The 22,977-nt window shown below is 40.7% G+C and overlaps 1 protein-coding gene across 6 annotated transcripts; it reads right to left on the bottom strand.

Annotated features, from left to right (window-relative positions):
* Window positions 1-2,248: 2,248 nt before the first annotated feature.
* PSPH (phosphoserine phosphatase) lies at window positions 2,249-22,089 on the bottom strand. Of its 6 annotated transcripts, none has more exons than XM_059717411.1 (8): window positions 21,995-22,089; window positions 19,344-19,534; window positions 15,447-15,500; window positions 9,066-9,224; window positions 8,244-8,378; window positions 5,903-6,048; window positions 4,398-4,546; window positions 2,249-2,443 (listed from the first exon to the last, which is right to left on the bottom strand). In XM_059717411.1, exons 2-8 carry the CDS (start codon window positions 19,370-19,372, stop codon window positions 2,333-2,335), a joined length of 783 nt encoding a protein of 260 aa, XP_059573394.1. In that variant the 5' UTR covers window positions 19,373-19,534; window positions 21,995-22,089; the 3' UTR covers window positions 2,249-2,332. The 6 variants fall into 6 exon arrangements, with proteins under 6 accessions (XP_059573394.1, XP_019349030.1, XP_014463632.1 ...); XM_019493485.2 differs by lacking the exons at window positions 19,344-19,534; window positions 21,995-22,089 and adding exons at window positions 13,353-13,446; window positions 15,643-15,701; XM_014608146.3 differs by lacking the exon at window positions 15,447-15,500.
* Window positions 22,090-22,977: the final 888 nt, after the last annotated feature.

Here is a 22,977-nt window from a genome sequence, read left to right as displayed (position 1 = left end):
TAGGACCTGAAGGGTTCTAGTGTGAACAGCCTGCCCCATTGCCTGCTGCTAGAGCATACTTGCACATTTATTAAGCTGAGCTGACCTTGCCCTCCCTAATAAGGTCTGTTCAGAGGGAATTTTTTTTTACTAAATCAGCTGATGCATTTGGTTATTCTTTTTGGTGTGAAATAAATACTGAATTAAGCAGGCAAAAAATGGATATACCCTTTATTTCTACAATAAATAATATATGAAACTCCTGTCCAGACTGATTTTCATGTAGCCTTTTGGAATTATTTACAGAAAATAATACATTCCTGTTCTTTACACCATTCTGCTGAACTTCTAGTATGATTGCCAACAAATAGTGAGAGGCCTTGTTATCTAATCACTAGAACAGCAGACTGGGCCTTGGGAGACCCTGTGGCCTGCTGGATCTTACTGGGCCAGTTGCCTTTCCCCTGTGTGCCTCTTACCTATCTCTTAAACCAGAATAGTGATACTTACTTCATTTGTAAAGCACTTTGAGGTCTATGGATGAAAAGTACTTACAAGAACTAAGTAGAAGTATTTACCATAGTCCAGCAGTTGCACAGTGAGGTTCAATCACAGAATCTGTCTTGCAACAGCCCCCTTTAAACTACCTACACACTGCACAATAATTGTGTCAAGCCTCTTCTGGGATTTTGAGACTGGACTATGCCTTCCAGCAAATTGTCCCTGTTTATTTTTCATATTCCAAAACAGCTTTCCAGCTGACTGCAGCATCACTGTCTCCACAAAGTCCTCATTTTACAATCAAAGAGATGGAACAAGGTTCTCCATCCTGACCTGGCTCCTTTAAACCACTCAAGCCAGCAGAGAATTCCATCAGCAGCAAGAGTTCATTCTTAGCTGATGTAAAGCCAGCATAAGTGCAGAGGCATGCAACAGACAGTGCCCTGGAGGTGTGAGAGAACAAAGGGCACTTGTGCATGACTAATTTGCAACTGGCATTTGGTCCCTTAAGGGACCAGAGCCAACTGGCAGCATTCTAGCTAGTGCAGATCAAACCCAGAGGCCTTGGGACTGATGGCAGAGGCAGTGGTCCCAGCTTCCAATCATGCCTCCTCTCTGAGTTGGCACTCAGGGATGGTGCCCTGCTTACCCAACCCGTTATACTACTGATCAGACCATAATCAAGACATCATCTCTTTTCCTTCCCTGTCATACCCCAAGCAGATCTTTGACAGTAATGAATCTATGCCTGATGCTCCAAAATATATTCTCAATTTCTTTTGAACTAGCTTCATACAGGTTAGAGAAATGCCTTCTACTCAAGAAGTGCTTCCCTAACCTACTTGTTAGGCTTCTTGTTTTGTTTAATGACTATAGTTCAAGGTCCATCCTGTGAGCAAGTACAATCAATACATCATATGACAGCTGCAGTATATCTAGTATTCATCTGTGTGTTTCAGTGTCCAGTGTCTCAAAAGGTTTGTGCATTGGCTTTTTAACCTTTTCACTTCCTCAGCATTTTAACAGCTCTTATTTTGTTAGAACTAAAAGAAAAGAAAGTTCTGTCTACACCTACCAAAAATATTAAATGGAATTAAGTAATGGTAAACACTACTTATTGCCTTCTATAGCTTTGCTAAAAGCCTGCACTGAAAGTTAATAGGAGTTAGGCTTCTAAATGCCTATGTCTCTTCTGAAAACAAGACTTAAGCAAAGTCATTAAGGCATTTTGAAAATGTTACCTTTGATGGATTTTCATGGTCCCCAAAGGGTAAGGTTAATTACCCTGGCTCTAATCAAACACTGACATTCATATCAAACCCCTTCCTCATCCCGTTTTGAGACTCCTGAGTAAAATACATGTACTGTTTCTAGGCTATAGTCAGTATTTATCCCATATGAACACCTGTACAATAATGTGCTACTCCAGACAAGTAAAAAGGTACTAGACTCAAGCCTTTAATGATGTGAAGAAATGTGTTGTATAAGTTAATCGGAGACCAATAAGTTGATGTGTTACAAGCTTATCAATACACTCTTAACTAAGGTCTTCATGTGGGAAAGGCTTGTGAGTGGAACCAAATAACTTTTCCACCTTGAAAAAGTTTTATCAAATAAAAATATCCTTAAACTCTAATTATAAAATGTTTGGGTAGCATTTGGGAATGTTACCATGTGCAATAGCTACTTCAAGAGAGAGTGGGAACATCCAGGTACTGACTCATCAACTGAAAGCATCACATTCACAAATAAAAAATCCAGTACACACTTTTGCAAACAAAAATATGTTTAATTGTATAGTTTATATCAATCTACAATACTGTTAATAAAATATACTAGTTTACTGCATAACTTATCGCTCTTCCAGTTCTTTAAGCAGTTCATCAAAGTGAGTGATGTACCACTTGGCTTTCTCCTTTACTTGTTTCCTGATTACATTTCCTCCAAATCCAATGAAACAGTCCTAGCAAAACAGAAATTAATAGGTATATATTAGCATAGCTGCCCACATGAGAAAAGGGGCTTTTCATGTAAATAAGTTACATTTTTTTAATATAATTTTCTAAAATACAGCAAGAAAAAATTCTCTACTCCCCAAAATCAGATTTCTTTTCATGTTTATTACCAGGATGGAGTGCATTAAAGGTTGATTTTGCACCACTGAAGTTTAATGGGAGTTTTGCCACTGACCAGTGAGAGCAGGGCCATCCTCTAACACCTTCTGTTATCAAGGTTGTTACTGCAATATGCGATCCTCCTGAAAAATATTTCACAACCTTGTACTCTTAATAAGCAAGAAGGCATTCACATCCCAAAATTATATCTATGCTATTTATTTTAGCTCTGTTTATCTCATTTGATAGATACCAAAATCAAACTTTAACCAATGGCTCAAATGATTAACCAAGAACAATCATAATTTCTAGATCCCAGAAAATCTAGTACACTGAAGGTGCAATGTGTAAATTTCCATTGCTTGCTTTTATCCTTAGATATAAGCCCTAAACAAATATTAAACTGCTGGTACTGGCAATGCACTTGCTTGCTGTCCAGGCACCTGTGCTGTTAGTTTTAGAAAGTACAGGTTTCCCTTGATTTATGCTGTACATGTGTTCCCAGAGAATGGCGCATAAATCGAATTTGCATAAAGCGAGTCCACTTTACAATGTAAGAAATAGGAATAGGTTCCTAAGACCATGAGGAAGGGGGAAGTGAGGCTGAGACAAGGGAAGGGGTGCCGCTACTGGGGCTGCACAAGGCAGCAAAGCAGAGAGAACAGAGCAGCACTCACCTCAGCCCTGGCTGCAGCGGCCCTGGGAACAGTCAGCGCCAGCTGCCTGCAGCCACTGGGCTCCACCGTGCTCTGCCTGTCCCCACTCACCTCTGCTCCTGGGCTGCGCCGTGCCCTGGTACAGGCAGCTGGTGTCGGCTGCTCCCAGGGCCGCTGCAGCCATGGCTGGGGTGAGTGGGGCCACAGCCCTTTCCCCTCACCCCACAGACTTACCTGCTTGGGCGGGAGAGCATCTATGCTCATTGCATAAGAGCGAATTTACCTCACATATAACAAATTATAGGTCTAAATATGCTCATTGCATAAGAGTGAATTTGCATATAAAGAACCCACATAAATCAAGGGAAACCTGTAACAGAATCCCCGTGCACTCTCCTTGTACAGCCATGCTGATTTTATAGAACTTATCGATCACACACACATACACCCACACTCTGGTTCTCATTAAGGTATGTGTTCCACTATCCTAGCAGAACAAGCATTGGTATTATAGGAAGATACTAGATTATAAAGCTGGAATGGATTTAGACCCCTACCTCCCAGAGTATGCCATTTTATTTTTAAGAACCTTAATCTTCAGTTAGTTTTTAGATTATTTCTATTTTGTGAGAGCTACCATATTTGCAATTGTGTTACTATTGCTTCATCCCTTTGGAAAACTACCACTGATGCAAAAGAGATGATTGCCCGAGACAGGTCAGGCAATGTGTACACCAGAAAGGTGTTGGAGCATGCTTCCTAAACACCACAGATTAGTCATTAAGGTTGGTATCTTAGCACTTTAAGTTGTGTGGGCTGAACCACCTTGATGCTAACACTGAAAGGTGAAATCATAGTGCTGCTTTGACAATAAATATGGCTTTATTACTACTTTCTGACTATGTATACAATCTGGTATGCACGTGCTGTGCTTGATAAAATCTCAACTGTAAGAGGAAAACATTCTCAACCTAGAGATACTGGCAGTAGTAAAAGGCAAACAATTCTCATAGTGCTGTTTCAGGTTAAGAAACAACTAGGAATATTAAAAATCATCCTTAAGCAAAGTAAAATATTCAAATAGGTGGTTTCTTGTTGCTTTAAAAAAGAATTTTTTAAGGCAGAACACCAGTTCTTTAGTACTTACAGCAGGGGGACACGCTTCCATATCTGTCGCTCCGTCTCCAATCATAACTACATTCTTAAAGCTAAACTGTTCCTTCAGATGAGCAATAACCTTTCCTTTCCCACCTGATTCAGCTGTTAGTTGTGTCTCATCAAACCCTGCATATTCTCCTGAAAACATATTGGGAAAAGGTATTAGACACTAGGATTTGTAGTTGCTTCAGTGAGTTATGGAAAACCGTATCAAGGAATGACACTAGTGAACTTTTTAATAATCAAAAGAGATTCATACATTTTCTATTACCTTTTCATCAGGAAATAACTAATGTGGCCCCGAACATGATAGCTTCATGCACACAAAACTCCCACTGAATTAAATGGAAGTTAAGATTGTGTTCAGAACTACAGGATTTGGCTTATAAACCTTATAGCTAGGACCAATGCAAAAAATACCTCACAAATTTATAAATATAGTGGGCCAGATTCTAGTCTCAATTACGCTGATATCAGTCAGAAGTGATTCTGTTCAAGTATGTGATGTAAACATAGTATGAGTAAGAAGAAAATTAGCTAAACACAATTCCGCTTAGGTACACTGATATAAAAACTACAACAATTCCACTAAGGTCAAGTCCACTTCACTCACTACAGTTTCTCTGGATTTACCCCAAAACCACTGAAAAAATAATTTGTCCCTAAAGCTATGTCATTAATAGGACAAAATCTTGAAACTTTGAAATGGCATTTTATTAAGCCACAGAAAAAGAATAAGAGAACATGATTCTTTGAGCTCAAGCTGCTGAGTTATACACCTTTAATATTTCTTTTTCTTGACAGATCCCATGGTTTAAAAATTATTTTAAAACTGCTTGATTTGTTTTTCTAGACACATAATAAACTGAACCAAATACCATTATCAGAATATCTCCCAATGCTTTTTTCTTTAGCTTGTCATACTGTGCTGTCACATCGAAAGCTACGCCTTCTGATTCAGCTATATTTCATTTGTCTGGAAAGTGATTTGAACCCTTGTGTTTTTGCATTCACAGTCTCCCTGCCAGGTGCTGAGCATGAACTGGCACTGAGACTACACCATTAGGACACAGCCTGGACTCTAGCTGAGCAGCCTAATGTAACCCAAAATAATTGTATTTATAGTGTTTACTATTTCTTATATTATTATAACTTTTAAAATGTCTGTAAATGCACCAGTGGCCCCTAACTCTACCTGCTCCTATGGAAGTCTGGGCAGTTCACTTTCCACATTCCTTCTTAGGCTGCTCTGCTAAGTCTTTTGAGAGGTACTGTGCTATTTGAAGTGACAGTATTTGCAATGCGGAAACTCAGTAATTAGTATCTGGCCTGTGAACAATCAAAATCAGTCCACAGATAAGAAATAACCATGTTTCAATATGTTAATTTTTCTTTCAATTTTAATCTATGGTAGGTCGCTCACTATCCTACTTCAGGCTGAGCTGAAAAGATGACACTAATAAATTGAAAAAGAAGATACCAGTGGACTCTTACCATTAAAGTAAAACTTCAGCCTATTGGCAAACACGTTTGCTGTTGGAATGTTTAACTGCGAAGCAACATGCTCGACAATGCTCTGGAACCCTCCGGATATTAAGAAAACCTGGACACCTCGCTGATGAAGCCTGCTTACCAGCTCCCTTAAAAGAAAAGAGAAAAACCACCAATGTGAATTTCTATCAGGATCAAGGAACAGAAGAGAGGCAACTGTTCATGAACAAAGCTGCCTACATTTTACGTTATCCCTGCTTAGTCAGGATGTGTGCAGCATTTCAATTCCATGCCGTAGTGCTGTCTTATACTTTCCCATTCTCTTCTGCAAACTTGTGCATAGACTCTGCGTGAAAAGAGCTGTACAAAACTATATCATGGTGAGAGACAGACTAGCAAATAATTGCTCAGAGAAACAGTTGGATCAGAGAACTGTTTGTTTGCATTTTCCTGATTATGTCAATCTCCCTGAATAAATTAAAACTGATCCAGCCCAAAAATACTCCTTGATATAGGGGCAAGATCAGCAAGAAGAAATCAACAATGCAGCATGAGCTTGAATTTTAGGAGGCAGTGAGGCCCCAGGCTACACAGGAAATGTGCTGAAATTTGTGTAATGCACTAGTTTGTCTAGTGGGTTCACAGATTCTATTGCTGGACACCATCTATAGAAAAAGATGGTAACTATAGGAAAGGACTCAGCAGAAACAGAAGCAGAGGTGTAAGAATTTCAGATCCAGTTCTTGAGATCTAACATCTTGCAGATTCTGGCCTCTGGGTAAAAGACCACCAAATGGAAAAAAAGCAAAGGAGCAGAGCTAGTAGCAACAGCAGCAATGCTGAAATCCATATAGAAGTCACAGATTTTAAAGCAGAGAAGCTGTACAAAGAAAACCAAGAAAAGAGGGAGTGAAAAGAGAAGGATCATGTGATTCCAAACAAGAAACAATGTACTGTTTGTAATCACAGCCAGCAATATCCTCACAGAGATGAAAATGTGTTTCAGCTCAAGAAGGAAAATGCAGATGCAACATCTTCTAAAAACAATGTTTATGTATTAAGAGTATTAGAGCCTTACTAGATCTGTGGACTGGAGGACAGTTTTATAATAAAGTACCTATTTTCAGTCATTTACTGATTTTTGACAAAAATACAAATTTTCATTTAAAATAGGTTACTGCAATGGTAGGCAACCTTTTGCAGCTGCAGGCCAAGTAGCCACTGCTGCCCTCACTTGGTGCTTCTCCCCACAGCAGCACGGGGAGAATGCCTGCAGCCAGTCCTACCCCATCACCAAAGCCCCACATCCACATGCTGGATCCAATGGCTCCATAGGCCAGTTCTGGCTTGTGGGCCTATGGTTGCCAACTCCTGGATTACGGGACCACAGAATCATAGGGTTGAAAGAGACTTCAAGGGTCATTTAATTCAACTCCCTCACCCCCCTGCAAAGCGCAAAAATGCATTTTGCAGGGGGGGGGGGAGGGGAGTGATCCAAATATATAAGTATACACATCTATAAATGCATAAATATACATTCTTAAAATATTTATTGATGTTAGCATTGAAGAATGGCAGCCTCTACATGGGCCCAATCCTGAGATTTGAGTGCCAAGAGCCCTTCAAAGGACTGGACATGAACACTACCTCCAGAAAACACATGCCTAGGGCAACAACAATGCAAGTTTCCCCATTAACATGCCACACACCTTACCTAGAAGAATCACTTCTAGATGTTACAGCATAGATGTCTGTCAACATGGATGCCAATTAACACTAACCATGATGGCTTTTTTCTGAAATGGATAACTGTCCATCTGAAATTAACTCAGCCCATTGTAACATTCAAATACAAACTTCATATCAAGTCAAGTTAGTCCCAAGGCTGCTGTTACCATCGGGGCACCTTAGATGCTGTAATAACCCTCCTAGGTTAGTTGATCTGCTTTGCATCATTGCTGTTTCTTCGGGCAGAGTGACCTGGAGGCGCCCATCTTCTCTCTAGGTATGGATGGTCATTGGCTCACAAGGAGCTCATCTGTTCTTTGACAGGCCTTGTTTTTAGTCCTGCTGTGTGTCTACACACTCTCCTCACTCAGTGGGGGTACTGGTTTAGTCTCTGGCAACCCAACCATAGAACAGGCTGTACTGGTTTACATGGTACCAGATGGCAGACCAAGAGAGGCCTGGTCTGACAAGGGAACTTCATATATGATATATAAATCAATCAGGAAAATATTCTGTGCCAGATCCTCAGGTGGTCTTATTCAATTGACTTCTATGAGCTCAGACCTTCTTTGGTTTTGGAAGGCTTTTTAATTAGTTAATTTAAAGTTCATCTTACCTTATTCCTGGTGTTAGATGGGGTGGATGATCCGATATTAATTTTTGTACTTGTTCCCAAGAAGGGCGTATAAGTCCTAGTCGTGCCGTTAAAGCTGCTTTGAATGTCACAGAACCTCCCATTGCTCTGCGGGTCCTAATTAGTGATCCAAATCATGAAAGTCAGTTATAGTATCTAGGAGATAAGTAGCTAGGAGATATGAGTTTCACTTCAACTCATAAGGATTATTAGTTGAAGTGAAATACCTGGGAATTACTCCTGAATGTATTAGTTCTAGATTATGTTATCTGGACATTTCAATGCAGCATAGCCTGATGAGCTGAGAAGTTTGCACAATATTTAGAAATTGCTGCTAAATGCTTACAGAGACAAGTCTGAGCTGAAAATTTTAGATCCAGTTCTCAAATCTTCCTCAAAGTTTTATGTAGAGGTTTAGACTCCAATGTTATCCCTCTTAGACCCCCCAAAATTGCCAAAGACTTGTTTTTCCTCCAAAAAGATGAACCAAGGTGTACTACTGCTTCGCAGAGTTTAAACAGCCCTTGGGGCCTGATCCAAAAAACTGAATTAAGTTAATTGAAGGATTCTCACTGGCTTCAATAATCTTTGGATTGGACTGCGTATCTCCAAAATGTAAATTATTCTGATATTCATTAATACTATTTATTAGAATTATGATCTTCTTTGAACTATCGCAATCATAAACAAAACACCAGGGTAAATTCATCCTTGAAATACTTGCATAGTCCAGAAGTAAATCTGGTCCTTTTTTATTCCCGACTACAATAATTCTGAAATTAATAGCAAAAGAAGTATACTTACATTTCTGCCACAGCATCCCCAACTCCACAGAACTTTGCCAGTTCATCAATGCCTTCTTCTTTGATGACTGTACTATCCACATCAAAGCACACTGCATCTGCATTGCAGAAGATTTCCTTTATCTCCATGAGGGAGGCCATCCTTTTAGGAAACTTTCTACTGTAAGAGAGGATAAGTTCCCTCTGTGAGTCACTACACTGTACTCTGTTTTGAGCCATCTAGGCAACTGATCTGTCACCTGCTGCTGACAGGGAACAGAGCTATGCAGCCAGCCTTTATAAACAGAAGTGGGCAGTGGTGGGGATTTGGCTTAGTTGCTGATTTGCTGTCTTCTGTGGCCGCCTGCTGATGTCCAGTCTGCATTCAAGGTTGGAGGTGAGCAATTGAGGTTTGGCTTAGTTCCTGATTTGCTCTCTGCAACAGCTGCCCACTGACATTCAGCCAGAGATCAAGGTTGTAGCTCTGGCTTCTATAGAACCAGCCATTGGAATCCCAACTACAACGGAGGGCTGGGTTTGTGACTCTATATTTCATCTCAACCTCACAGGTCTGAAGGAATATGACTACATACAAAAGATTTGTAAAAGAGACTTAGGATAAGACCCATGATTCAGAGGACAGTACAAGAAACCCCGTCATAGTCAATCAAGAATTACCCTGCTCATGGTAGAACTTTCTGTCTAATCCGCTTAAGGTTTATATTGGTTGATTTATACTCTGCACCACAAGGGTTTAGATCCCTTATTATATCCTGGTCAATGGAACTGTTGATATCCTTACCATTTACATGAACACCTAAACCTTTTCTAAATCCTACTGATTCCTAATCGGCAAGTTTTGGTTAATCTGATTTAATGGATCAAGATGTAACAATATCATGACATAGCGATTTTTCCAAGAGTACTAAATTTAACAATAGGAAAGTGTAACTCAGCTAAATCAGAGGGAAGATGCAGAATTACTACTAAAACAATGTTTTCTTTCCTTTTGTATCTGTTCACTTGGCTGTGCAGAGTATATCTTGTTCTGCAAATCAGAAACACAATGTTTATAAATGGCTATTAAAAACATAAAAATATTTTCCTATCCTCACCCTAAGCATCCCATGCTTTTCTCTTCATAAGTAAATCCAATGTGTAATTTAGCAACCTGTCTTTATATAGGAAAGAGACTCAGTGCTACGGCTTTCTACCAAGTGCATTTCCAGATTGCTGCTGGAATTTATTTGGCTGGTTTGGTTTAATCACCTATGCTATTTTCTGCGTATCTCCACATATAATTAACCTAAGTAGCAGGTTCCCTCTTCTTTTTTGTTTCAGGAGAAATGTTTTGTCACTTTGCATGATGCTATCCAGCTTCATCTTTTATTTTCTTCCCACTAACCTGTATGTAGATTTGTCTGCTTCCCATGTATTCAACTGTACATAGATGGTAAAAGACCCTACAATGGCCTACTTCCCAGAGGGTATCTATTTCTTTCTCTTTTAAAACAGATCCTTAAACTATTTTGGGGCAAAGACCCTGTCTCATAAAGTTTTTTGTGATACACAACCTATGTTTATGGGTCTGTGTAAATAATATATAAAATAATCATATTATCTGAGAATGGAACATAAAAGAAACCTGGCACTATGAAATAGTCATAAGCATAAAACAAAAACTTCTTTGTACAAACTATAGCTTGGTACTAAGCTAAAACCTGCCAGTGGGTGGATGTGTGAAAGTTGCAAGTTTACTTGTTATCAGCCTCAACTATACTGACTCCAGAGCTGTCTGGTCATGCTTGCGCTGGAAAGTTTTGCTGTGCCAGATAAGGGGCCTTTGACTTCAGGGCATGGCTGGAACACCATATGCTCTAATGTGATTGCATAACAGAATTAAAAAAATAATAATGCACTGACATTTTTGGAGTAGCATGCTGTTAAAATTTTTCCAGTCTACTAGGAAACCATGAAGTCCGCAAAACATTCAGACCTGGGTATAGTTGCCAGTATTAAAGATTTGTCCTACTGGCCAGATGTCATTAGCATGACATTTGCGTCATGATGTTCCAGCATTGATCTATCATTATGCAAAAGTATCACATTGCATGTTAGCAATCTGAGGTTGCATTGCAACATCACCACATAATGATGCAATATTATCATACAGTGACACGACACTGCCATGTGATGACTGTGCGATAGTCTAAAATATATTTAAAGATATGCTTCCATAAATCTTACCTATTCTGAAAAAAGTGGGTTCAATGGAAACTCTAATTATGGGTGCCCATCTTATTCTGATTCATTCTAGGATTTCTTTTTCTGAATCTTTCTTGCAGCAGTGGGACCATTTCTGCTGATTCCATTTTGATGGGCAAACTTATAGGGTAAGGAAAAAAACCCCACAGATGCCAACTATGAAACCACGTTATTACACGCAATATTTTTTCCAATGTGTTTTCAAGCTATGCTTCACAGAAACATGAATAAGGTGTCCCAAAAGGACATGTTGGTATGGAAGAATCAGGAGAAACTAGAAGACGCAGGAGTTGGTGCATAAAATAAAGCTGTAGTTCCCGAACAACAAAATGAGTGAAAAATCATCTTTCAACTCATAACATCTGGGATTTGAGTCCTGAAGAATATTTTGGCCGTTTTTGGCTGATGATCAAAAAACGTAGTTGTGGAAGATTGGGAAGCTAATATTGCAGGAGTAAAGGAAGAAAGGAGGGGAAAGGAGATGAGTGCTATTTGGAGGCGTTCTTCAGTAAATAGGATACAGTTTTGTGGCATGGCTGGGGGCAGATGCACCTGCACTTGAGCTAAATGTGAGCTCTTTCCCCTTCAACCTCCTGCTTGCAAAACTCTAGGTGCTGCCCTCAGCTGTGTTAGGATATTTAATTTCAAGGGGCTGAAGAACTGCTTTCACAAACTCTTAAACCATTTCCCCAGCCCTCATTGTGGATTGGAGATTAAACTGTCCTGTGATTGGGAATGCACAGTAGCAGTAGAGTATCAACACCACCACCAAAAAAAAAAGAGTGAGTTGCTTCTTCCCTCCCACGCCCAAACACCACTGGACCCAACTCACCCAGTGATTTTGCAGTACCTGCTTGGAAACTTGCTTCTGGGCCATGCTTTATCAGTTAAATTATTGTTAAAATAGAGCATTAATATTTATGGGGGACATGCAGACAAAGAAGTAGATAGAGTTGAGCCCTCTTCTTATTTTTCTATAATCGCAATTTCCTAAGATTGATTTCCTATACTTGTGGGATTATGAGCCCAACCTGCACAAAGAAGGACTTGCTGGACTGGTTACCCACATGAGGTGTGGTCTGGGAACAGATGAGCATAAACACCTGGAAGTTTTATAAAAACTCTTCTGCATGGAAAACCTCAAAAGGATGTGGAAAAAGAGCAGAAAACTATCGAACTGTCCAGGAGAAGATGCTGAGGTGTCTGACTTGATGCCAAGGCTAGGGACAGAAGTTACACATTAACTGGTTTAAGTGATCAGAAACTGATTTAAACCTGTAACAGAACAGAAGTCCAGTGCACATAAACCAGCTTCAAAAGAGCTGAAAACAGTTTGAGATAAACCTGGTTGAATGCAGTATCAGACTTAACTGGTAGTTGGGATTCCTCCCTCCATCCCCTGGGGAAACCCAGCCGGGGTTTGCCTGGCCTGGGGCCCAATGGTGGAGGCACTGGCAGACCCCAGCTGTGGTCCCCCAGGGGGAGAGGGAAAGGAAGGGGGAACAAACCCCCTCCCTGTCCCCTTCACTTCAGGGGGCCATGCCAGCTGGCATCTGGCCACACCCCTGCCTCTGCCACTGCAGCAGTGAGGGGGAAGCAACCGTGACATGGGCTGCTCTGCCCTGGCCAGGCAAACTCCAGCTCAGGTCCCGTCAGTGGGACAGGGGATGGAAGGGAGAATTAAACCCCCATCTCTGCTAGCTTTATGCTGCTGCTGGGGCTGGCCACATCCCCTGCTGTTCTAGCGGAGAGGGGAGGGATGGGAAATTCCTGGCAAGGGCCGCTTCCCCCTCCAGGCACACCCCAGCTGGGGTCCCTGCAGATCAGGGTTGGGGTTTAAACACCTCCCCAATCATACTCAGCCTGCCCAGGCCTGGCCATGCCCCTTCTCAGCACAGCTTCCCTACAACCAAGAGCTCACTCCAGTGCCCCCCAGCTTCTAGCCTGAGCCACTGCAGGCACATGCCTGCATTTCTGAAATCAAAAGTGAATATGGTTATCTATTCACTTGCAAATTGGTTCAGCCCACATAGGTTAGACTGACCTGCAAAGATTGAATCAATTCAGGCTCAGACTTTTTTAATGTCTGTACTTAGCCCAAGGTCCCAGGACCCAGGTGGTTGTGCATTCTTCTTAATCTGAAAAAGATTAGTTGTTTTCAGCTAAAAAGAATATAGAAATGTAGATGCATTGAGGTTGTGTGCGCTGATCAGGAACAAAATCCCCACAACTAAGATTAATTAGTATTATCTTCATGTGGAATACATAGATAACCCTAACTGAAGAGTCTCATGCCACTTCCCTACCACTTGTCATCAGGAAAGAGGAAAGGTGTCCTATTATGTTATTTCAGCTCTGGAAAGACTCAGTGTAACATGTTTGATAAATAAATGGAAGGTTATTTATTGTAAGATGAAAAGTAGAAAATGTGAAAGAGGAAAAGTAAAGGGAAAAGGGAATCAAAGAAGACAAGAGAAGAGAATAAGGGAGAAGAGAATGAGAAATGTGAGCAAAAAGGAGCAGAGGTAGAGATAAGGAAAGCTAAAGATAGAGAAAAGAGAGGAGAAAAAGGAAATGTTAAGTATGAGAAAAACGTGGGGGAGGGAAACATATTTTCCCAAAACAAAACTTTTCTATATCTGGATTAGGGAGCGTGTTCATTGGGCCATCCAGAAAAAAGCCCTGGCAATTTATAAATGGGTTGTGTTTCATAACAGAGAGGGTTGGAGCCAGAGGATTAAGACTAGCAGTTATGCAAAGCCATGTGCTCGAAGAAAATAAGTGAATTACTTCAGCTTCGTTGGCTCTTCAAGGAAGAGCTCTTTTTACATGATTAAAACCAGTAACATCTGCAAAATACGAAAAATACAACTCCAAGTGAAAAATGACAATGATGTTTAGAAGCCATATAATTCTGTGGCTGTGTTTATTTCAACCAACATGTCATTGATTTGGCTAGTGAGATCTGCAACTCTCCACAGTCTCACTTTATGTCTTATCATGTGTCAGTTTTCAGAAGCACTCTTTCCACACTCACATTTTCACTTTGTTATTGTCAGTTATTGTCATAAAAAATGACATTTTTCATCAACCTTGATGAAACAGTGACTTAAAATACCTCTTTGTAAAAGATCATTTAAGGATGCATAACACATTATAAACTGTTTTCTACTCTAGCCCCGGTTTTAATGAAAAGAGACTGAAAGCACTTAATTGATAGTAATGGACTGCATAAAATGACTACTTTTAATCTCTTTCCACTGAATTTATCCTGGTGGAATTTTACTGGATTAGTGATTTACACCAGTGTACATTAGAGTGGAATCAGTCCTGAAATGTTACATAAGAGCCATATTCAGGTGGCAGAAACTGAACCCCAGTTTTGCTTCGATATGTGAAGTTAACTGGATTGAATATTGTGAGTCTGACCCTATTCCAACTGTAGTTAATGGGGGTCTTTCCAATGCCTTTTGCGGGAGTTGTATTTGTCCCCACAGTGAATTAAATTACATTTCACAAGGATGTTGTGAAACATATTTCATGATGCTAGTAGGTAGCAGGGGCTATAGTATATTATTATAGTTTTTACATGAAATGCCCAATTCTGCAGTGTTTGGTGGTTAATTAAATATTTCAGTCTATGAGAACCAGAAAATCCAGGGACAGTGTTGCTACTAGGTCTACTTCAACCTGTTAAAGTTTTAAAGGCAGCAGTGTAAACAAACTATTACATCGAGAATAAAGGGAGGGATCATTTGCAATTATTGGTTGACATTTCACAGTCATACATAGGTGCAAGCTTCTTTAACGACGTCTAAAAATGGGTGAGAAGGAAGAGAGGGAGCCAAGTGATATAATATAAGCACAAGAGCCCTCTAGCCCCCTGGGAAATGTTTGCCTCCTCTGATGATGCTTCCCCTCTCTAGGATTGCATCATTCATTCAGGTTCCTGTTCTAAAACAGGCACCGTGCTCTCACCGCACCTTGTAGGGGAATGCAGTGGTGCCACTGACAGAAATAAAAGCCAACTGATCTCTTACTTTCTGCACTAGAAAAACATACTGGTGAGCAAGATGAATCTGAGCTTTCTGAATGCCCACCCCTTCCAAAAAGACAAAAACCAGTCCTGGTGACTTACAGTATTGTACTCCCCGTGGTGGTTGTTTCTCCTGCTGCAAAACTCCTGGGTGTACTGGGAAAGAAAAAATCAGCTGAAACCTTCAGTCACATCAGTAGAAAAGCACTGAGTGGACTGAAAGATATCTGCATTTTGTAAATAGCTCTTTATAATCTGCTGAGTAAACTCGACTGATATTTTTTTAATAGTTACATACATGAAACTAGAGAAGTCCAGCTAACAGGCTTAGGAAAGAGAGATGTAGCCCTGCCTTCTTAAGGGGAGGAGTTCCCATCTAGAGGCTCCCTAGTTGGCTAGGGATAAACCGGCAGAGAGAAGGAGGTGGAGAGTTTGCTAATTTATAAGACACACTATGCCACAGACATAAGAACCAAGAGGGGGGTCTGGAGCCCCCGCAAAACGAATGAAAAGAACTTGGCACAGTCTCGCAGAGGGGAGGGCCCAGGGGGAGCCGAGAGCTAAGGACAGGTTGCTAAGTGCAATGCTCAAGAATTATTTTTCCGAACAACGCAAAGGCAAGAGATAGTGTTGTTAACAGTGTTTAGCTTAACTGAACTAAGGGAAACTTACACAACACTTTCCAGAGACGAGCCTATGAACTCTGTTTCATCAACCTCCTGGATACTAGAGATCATGGACTGAATATAGACATTGGATTTTGGACACATTATAATCTCCCTGGCAACTGACTCCCCAGCCCAGCCTCTGGCTTCCTTACTTTTTGTTCCATCCAGGAAGAGCACACACCAACTGCTGAAACTTCCTTAGCCTGACGAAGGGTTTTTGAACCTGAAAGCTTGCTTAATAACTATTCTCCAGCTATTTGGGTTGGTCTAATAAAAAATATCAAATTCACCCAAGGAACCTTGTTAGGTTAACTAAATGCTTTTGAAATTATTTGTAACAAAAGTTAACCAAGACATTTATGTTAGCCTGGCCAATTCAAGTGTTGAAACTAATTTTCTTTAAACAAGGGTTTGGTAAACCAGTATAATTTATCTAATACATTAAATTAAATCAAATCTAATAATCTATCTAATGCTTTAACATGGAGACATAAAAAATATTTTTGAGATATCAGTGAATTAAGGGCAAATTCCCAGCAGATGTAAATGGATGTAGTTACACTGAAATCTAGCTCATTGTGTCAGACCTTCTGCAAGAGAAAATTCCTCATGCTTTTTTTCTTGACTGGTAAATCTAGATCTGTAGGATCTAGACCTATGAAAAAGGGATACCTTTTAAGTAAAAGAAAGCAGAGTTGAGAGATGAAGAACTATAGTCAATGTACTTCTGGGTACTCGCATACCCAGAATCACAGGAAGCAGGCTGTTGTCTAAGAAAGCGCATGCCTCGCTGAACCAGTTACCATATTTCACAGTGTATAGGTCAACCCAGGTTTTCTGACATGAAAAGTTAGAATTTTCATAGATAGACTTAGACTGTATAAGTCAACCCACACTTTATTCAGAAACAAGACCAAACAGTCGCCAGCATGATTAGCACAATCAGCACTGATCTCATCACCATGAGTTACACACAGTTAGCAATCAGCACAAATCAGGAGCGATCAATCAAATTATCGCCATTATTAGCACCATCAGCAGCACTGGTTGCCACAGCTTGCACTCAATCAACATTTAAAAATCCCCCTTTAAATAATCCCTCTTAATAAAAACATTTAAAAATCCCTCGTTTCAATAATGTAAACATTTTAAGAATACTAAAAATTAACAATGTAAAAATCCCTCATTCGCTTTCATCATCATAGCTGTCAGCCCCAAACAATTCCTCCCAATCTAAATGGTTAGTAATCTGATCATTTTATGGATCTTCGGCATCGGATGCTTTGGTGTCTTTATCCTTTGTTTGATCTTCATCACGCCAGAATATCATCCTCCTCACCATCCATAGAATTACTGATCCTGCATTTTTTGATTGAATGTGAAATGGTTTGTGGTTTAATGTTCCTCAAAGCTGTAAGAATCCGTTGGCACGCAGTTGCTAAGGAGGCCGCTTGTATGTTTCCAGTTTTTGTAAACGAATATTGGCTGCTCATCAACCAGCCCACCACTCTTTTCTCATGGCCCATAGTCTTCATCAGTACAGTTTTAGTTCCAGTGACATCCATAGTTCGGCTTGTTGGCATATCAAAGCACATGGGTGTTTTGTCCATATTCTCGATTTGCCTGAGATCATAATTGTTTTTCTTTTGGAGGTTCAACACATAGCTCTGGAACTGGGTTATCTTGTCTTTGAGGTTGGTTGGTAATCTCTGCAATTTCTTCATTATGTGGCGCAAAGAGAAAGAGAATTCATTTTAATAAACTGGGAACACCAGGTTGGGTTGCCAGTAAAGTCTTTCAATCTTTTCTCCATAGCCCGCATCTTGTCTTGCAGTAGGATGATGTTTCTTATTATGATTCTGCCAGACTGTTGCTGATCGTTGACCCATTTGGCAAGGTCTCTTTCTAAATCTGGCTACCTGCATTGCTTTTCACGGCCGCAGGATCTTCTTTATGTTGTTGATGATTTTTTGCCAGCCACAAACCACTTGTTCATTTGCACCAAGCTGATGGGCTGCAGAACTGTTGTTAGTATCGAGAGCAAAGTTGACGACTTGCATCTTGAACTTTGCATTGTACTTCATTCGTTCTGGTGGCATCCTGAATACCATGTGGTATTTGCAGTACCCAGTGCCATAGCAACGAAGCTTGGTGCCCTGGGCAAAGCCTGCAGGAGCAGAGACTGCCCTTGCCCCAAGCACAGATCTGGGGGGCAACCCCCCCCCCCCCCATGCTTGCTCAGGAGTGCACGCAGCAGCGGGAGCCATCCTTCCCCAATCCCTGCACCCCGCCAAATAAACCGCTCACAGCTCCATCCTGCACCCCGCCCCAGCTGGGCAGTTCCTGTTAGCACCTCTTCACTTCAGCGCCCAAGGCAGATGCCCCACTCACCCCCCCCTCCCTCCCCTTGCTTGCTATAGCACTGGCAGTACCTGTAATTAAGTTAATTCAGTCTTTGCTAAAATAGTGCCAGTTTAATTAGTGCGACCATGCCTCCTGTAATTAGTGAGACCACTCCTCCTGCAATTAGTGCAGTTAATGCGATCATGCCTTGTGCATTCACTGAACTTGCAGTTTGTCGGCAATGATTTTATGTGACATGGTGTATAAGTCAAGGTTGCATTTTCAGAGGCCAAAACTGGGCTTCAAAACCCAACTTATACATTGTGAAATACGGTACTCTCTAAGGTGCCACCCTACATCATCTAATATCTCACACATCTCAAGTTAAGTATGTGCCTAAGTGTTTTTTGGACAAAAGCAGTTTCATGACCAATACACCAGTATTAATCTTGGGTGAACCTGTTTCAATCAGTGCAGTCATTCCAGATTTATTATAAATTAAAACAGAACCTACACATGGACTTTCATATTGATATCCCTGTAGGTTTTCTCCCAGGGTCTGAAAGAATAGTAATTTAAAGGTTAGAGAATGGGTTTCTTTATGTAAAAGACCTGGGCTGTTAATATATCTGTGTTGGAACTGAAATTTCCATTTCATAGGAAATTCCACAAATTCAACATATCTTTTATTCTGAATTAATTTATAATTTGACTGTGAAAAAAGATTATTAAAAATTCCCATCTTGGCTCAATCAAAACATAGCATTTAGGTACAACTGAAACATCTGATTGATTTTTATACATTATGCTTTCTTTTTAGATTATTTGGTAATGCATAACAACAACAATATATTTCAAAACAAAACATAATTTTAAAATTAATAATTGGGACAGTCCATTCTGATTATGCAGAATATGGTTTGTATTGTTTTCCAGAAATAAATGTCAAAACTAACTCAGTCCTCCAGAATATTTAGTTTCAACATACCAGTATTTTCCTGTAGAAAATCCTTCCATGAACAGATTTTCAATCAGCTCCAGCTATTACCATTAGTTGGGGAGTTTCAGGCCACCAACCAGAGGCTCTAGTCTCTCATATCAAGTTGGCTTCTTGGTTCAAAGCTAAGAATGCTGTTTTTGCTGAAGAAGCTGCTTGGTAGTCTTGTGACTGGTAACCCTCTGGAATGAATGTCACGAGCCAATCAGTGTGGCAGTCACATTTTATGCATGGTTTTGTTTGCAATTCAGGCAGCTTTAGGCCTCAATATGCGTGAATTAATTGAACTCCCCATATGACATCCTTTCCCATTATTTCACATGTTAATAACAAATGATTAATCACAGGTCAATATGCACATCTATTTGTGCCTCTTGTGTCACACTATTCCTACAGCAGGGTCCTTTGCTATAGTGATATTGATGCAGTCCAGTGTCTATTTTGTCCCTGTTTACTAATTTTATCAGTGTTAGGACACTTTTTTATAACAGGTTTTAGAAATACTTTGTGGACATGTGTTTCCACAGTTTGCTACTGGGGAAATTGAATTAAAGCAAGATAAAAGAAAACTATTTCCACTTAGAAACCCAGTGGGGATTTTGCTTGAATAAGGACTATGCGATTTCGATAAAAGGATTCAGACTTCATGAAGAAATATTCCCTTTGGTTTCAATAGATTTGTTTTGGTTTAACAATCTAGTTGTCATCTGATTAAACCCTATGGGGCAGATCCCCAACTGATGTAAATTGTCACTGGCTTATCCTAATGGATTATCTTCCCTTATTGTACAATAAATATAAATATGCAAAATAGTTCAGCACTTAAAATTAGAATGAACTATAAACTGAAGGGAGGTTTGCGTTGATCTCTAAAGAACTGATGCAAAACCGAAGTTATATTATTGTAAAACCACAAATTAGTAATAAGAATTCCTGTACTCTAAAACAGCAATCTTCAATGTGTGATTTAGGGAAGAGGCACCAAGTTATTCATCTGGGATTTTCAAAGGAGTCTTGGGGTTAGCTATCCATATCCCACTGATGTATGATTGTCAATGAGAATTTGACCAGCAATATCTTTAGAAAACCTCACTTCTGAAAACCCAACTATTTGTGTGAGAAATGTAGATAACAACCTAAGATGAACACTTATAATTCATTGCTGAACAACAAGAAAGATTTCTACACCTCCTTGCCTTTCTGCCATCTGATACCACCAGGGAAGGAATCCTGCCTTATCTGCACACCAAAGAGCAACTCGCAAAGACTCACATGAGCCCAGAGGAACAGACTTCCACCTTCAGCTTCCTCTGTAAAAAATGAAGTTTATTGCCTACCTTTGGGGACTTTTTACCATCTTTAATTTTCCCTGAGCCTGAGGAAAGGTGTGTGTGCCTGGAAGCTTGCAGAAAAAGATACTTTTTTTTTTTTTTTTTTTTGGTGCAATTTCTTAGTTGGTCTAATGAAAGGTATCATCTCTGAACCAAGAGTTCTAGAGTTCTGCATTTCTTTTTGTCTTAGACCAACGTGGCTATCAAATACGTCCCTAAGTTGAACACTGGTTATTTTCCCAAAGTTGTTTTTTTTTAAATAAAACATGTCAAAATCCATTACTTCTTCCTCTCAAAAAGAATATATTATATTCCTGTATAAATAAAAAGAGTCTCTGAAATACCTTAGGGTGTTTGAATGAACGAGCACCAGACTTGAGGAACAGTCAAACCAGAATGCCTTACAGCTTCCTCAGCTGTGACCTAGATGCACAGGCAGTAACCTTTCCTATTCCCTTTACTATATGCAGGCAATAAAACTGCCCCCTTGCCAATGACTATCATATAAACAAGGCACAGGCCTGCAACTGGTGTCATATATTCCTGGGATAGCATGTGTGATTATGTGTGCCTTCATGTGCATATTGCCCTCTACTGGCTAGTTGCAGGATGGAAAGCTTATTACTCACAACTAGTTAAGGATGCATGAGCTTGCAATATTGATGTTTATCAAGAAATCCATTTGAAAATATCTGAGACCACCCAAGAGCTGCAGAACACCCAGATGGTGGGACTGAGCCCCCTCTGCTTGATACCACCTGGGTTCAGGCCACGTGCAAGGATGCACATCAAAATGTTTGGTTGTGATCATTTGGTGGTGGAATCTCATGGAGAACTCAAATATGTGTGAAGGATTCAGGAGCTCTGAACCCTTCTCACAGGAGCTCTGTAGCTAGCCAAACAAAAGCATGAAGTAGATGAATAAAGTGAGAGTTCCAAATTAGAGTTCAGGAGCTACATTTTGAAATGCCAGGTACAATTTCCTGTATTTTACAATATTATTTAACAAATGCAATGACAAAAAGCCAACCATGTTGTTGTTTTTTTGGAGGTTGGGGTGGGGGACTCTGCAGTAGAATAACTTACAATAGGCATCTCTTGATCAGTAGAGCCACAGGACTCCCCACTTGCTGAAGTATTTCCCACAATAACTCTATCTAAAATATTTAACCTCAATAACACATGCAAAACAAGCTATCACTTGCCCTCTGTACATGGAGTCCCTTACCTATTTCCACCTTTTTCACAGCCAGTTTTCCCAAGAATCATTTGTCCTACAGAATCACGTCCATCTGAATACATAGTGCTTACCGTTAAAGTAGGTTCAGTAGGGGTCTAGTGTCACTAATCCCACCACACGACCCATCTTCCCACAGCGGAGATCAGTCATGGATGGCTTTAACACAGGCTTTGTGAATAAAACAGTCAAAATCTGTCCCCTGCTTCCCACCACATTCTCATGAGGGGTGGGGGTAGGGAGTGGGGGAGGAAAATATCCTAAAGCAGCCTGGCACCTGGCACGGTACGCATTCCTTTGCGGTGCTAGCATGCTGGGGTGGAGTGGATAGGATAATAGAACTAGGACTCTGTGTCTTCCCGTCAACATGTACTGGGGAATTCTGAAGTTTGCAGCTGCTGCTCCCACCAACACATATATTCACGGTTCATATAGACAGTAAAGAGGAGTATGGAACTGCTACAGAACTGCCTAAAATATGGTCTCTAAGTAAGCTCTTTGGGTGCATCTACACAAGATGCTTTACTGTGCAGTAGACTAATCTACTGTGCAGGAAAGCACTACTGTCTACACGTGTGCAGCATTTACTGCACAGTAAATTAGTCTCATGTGTGCTAGTAGATTTAATGCACAGTAGATACTGAGCAGTACTGCATGTGTAGAAAGCTGACCAGGAGCAAATTGCTTCCAGGCAGCCCAGGCAGCAGGAGGCAGGAGAACTGTCCCCTCCCTGAGGCAGGTGCCTGCTTCCCAGCCCCCAGTCTGATCTTGGAGCTGAGGCTGGGACATCATCCCCAAGCAGCTGCCCCGGGCAGGGGACAATGTCCCAGCCTCTGCTCTGGGGCCTTGCAGGAGGCAGCTGCTGGGCAGATGATGGCCCGGCCTCTGCTTTGAGATTAGAGTGGGGGCCCAGCAGCAGGCAGCTGCCGGGGGCAAAGGATGATGTCCCAGCCCCCACTCTGAGATCAGAGCAGGGGTCCAGCAGGAGGCAGCTGCCACGGGGCAGGGCTAGAAGGCAGCTGCTCTAGACACAGGACAGCTCCACCCCCCCCACTGC

Source organism: Alligator mississippiensis, chromosome 14 (assembly GCF_030867095.1).
Source record: "Alligator mississippiensis isolate rAllMis1 chromosome 14, rAllMis1, whole genome shotgun sequence".
NCBI lineage: Eukaryota > Metazoa > Chordata > Crocodylia > Alligatoridae > Alligator > Alligator mississippiensis.
The sequence above is the reverse complement of the archived record's forward strand: the minus strand, read 5'-3'. Positions and strand labels throughout refer to the sequence as shown.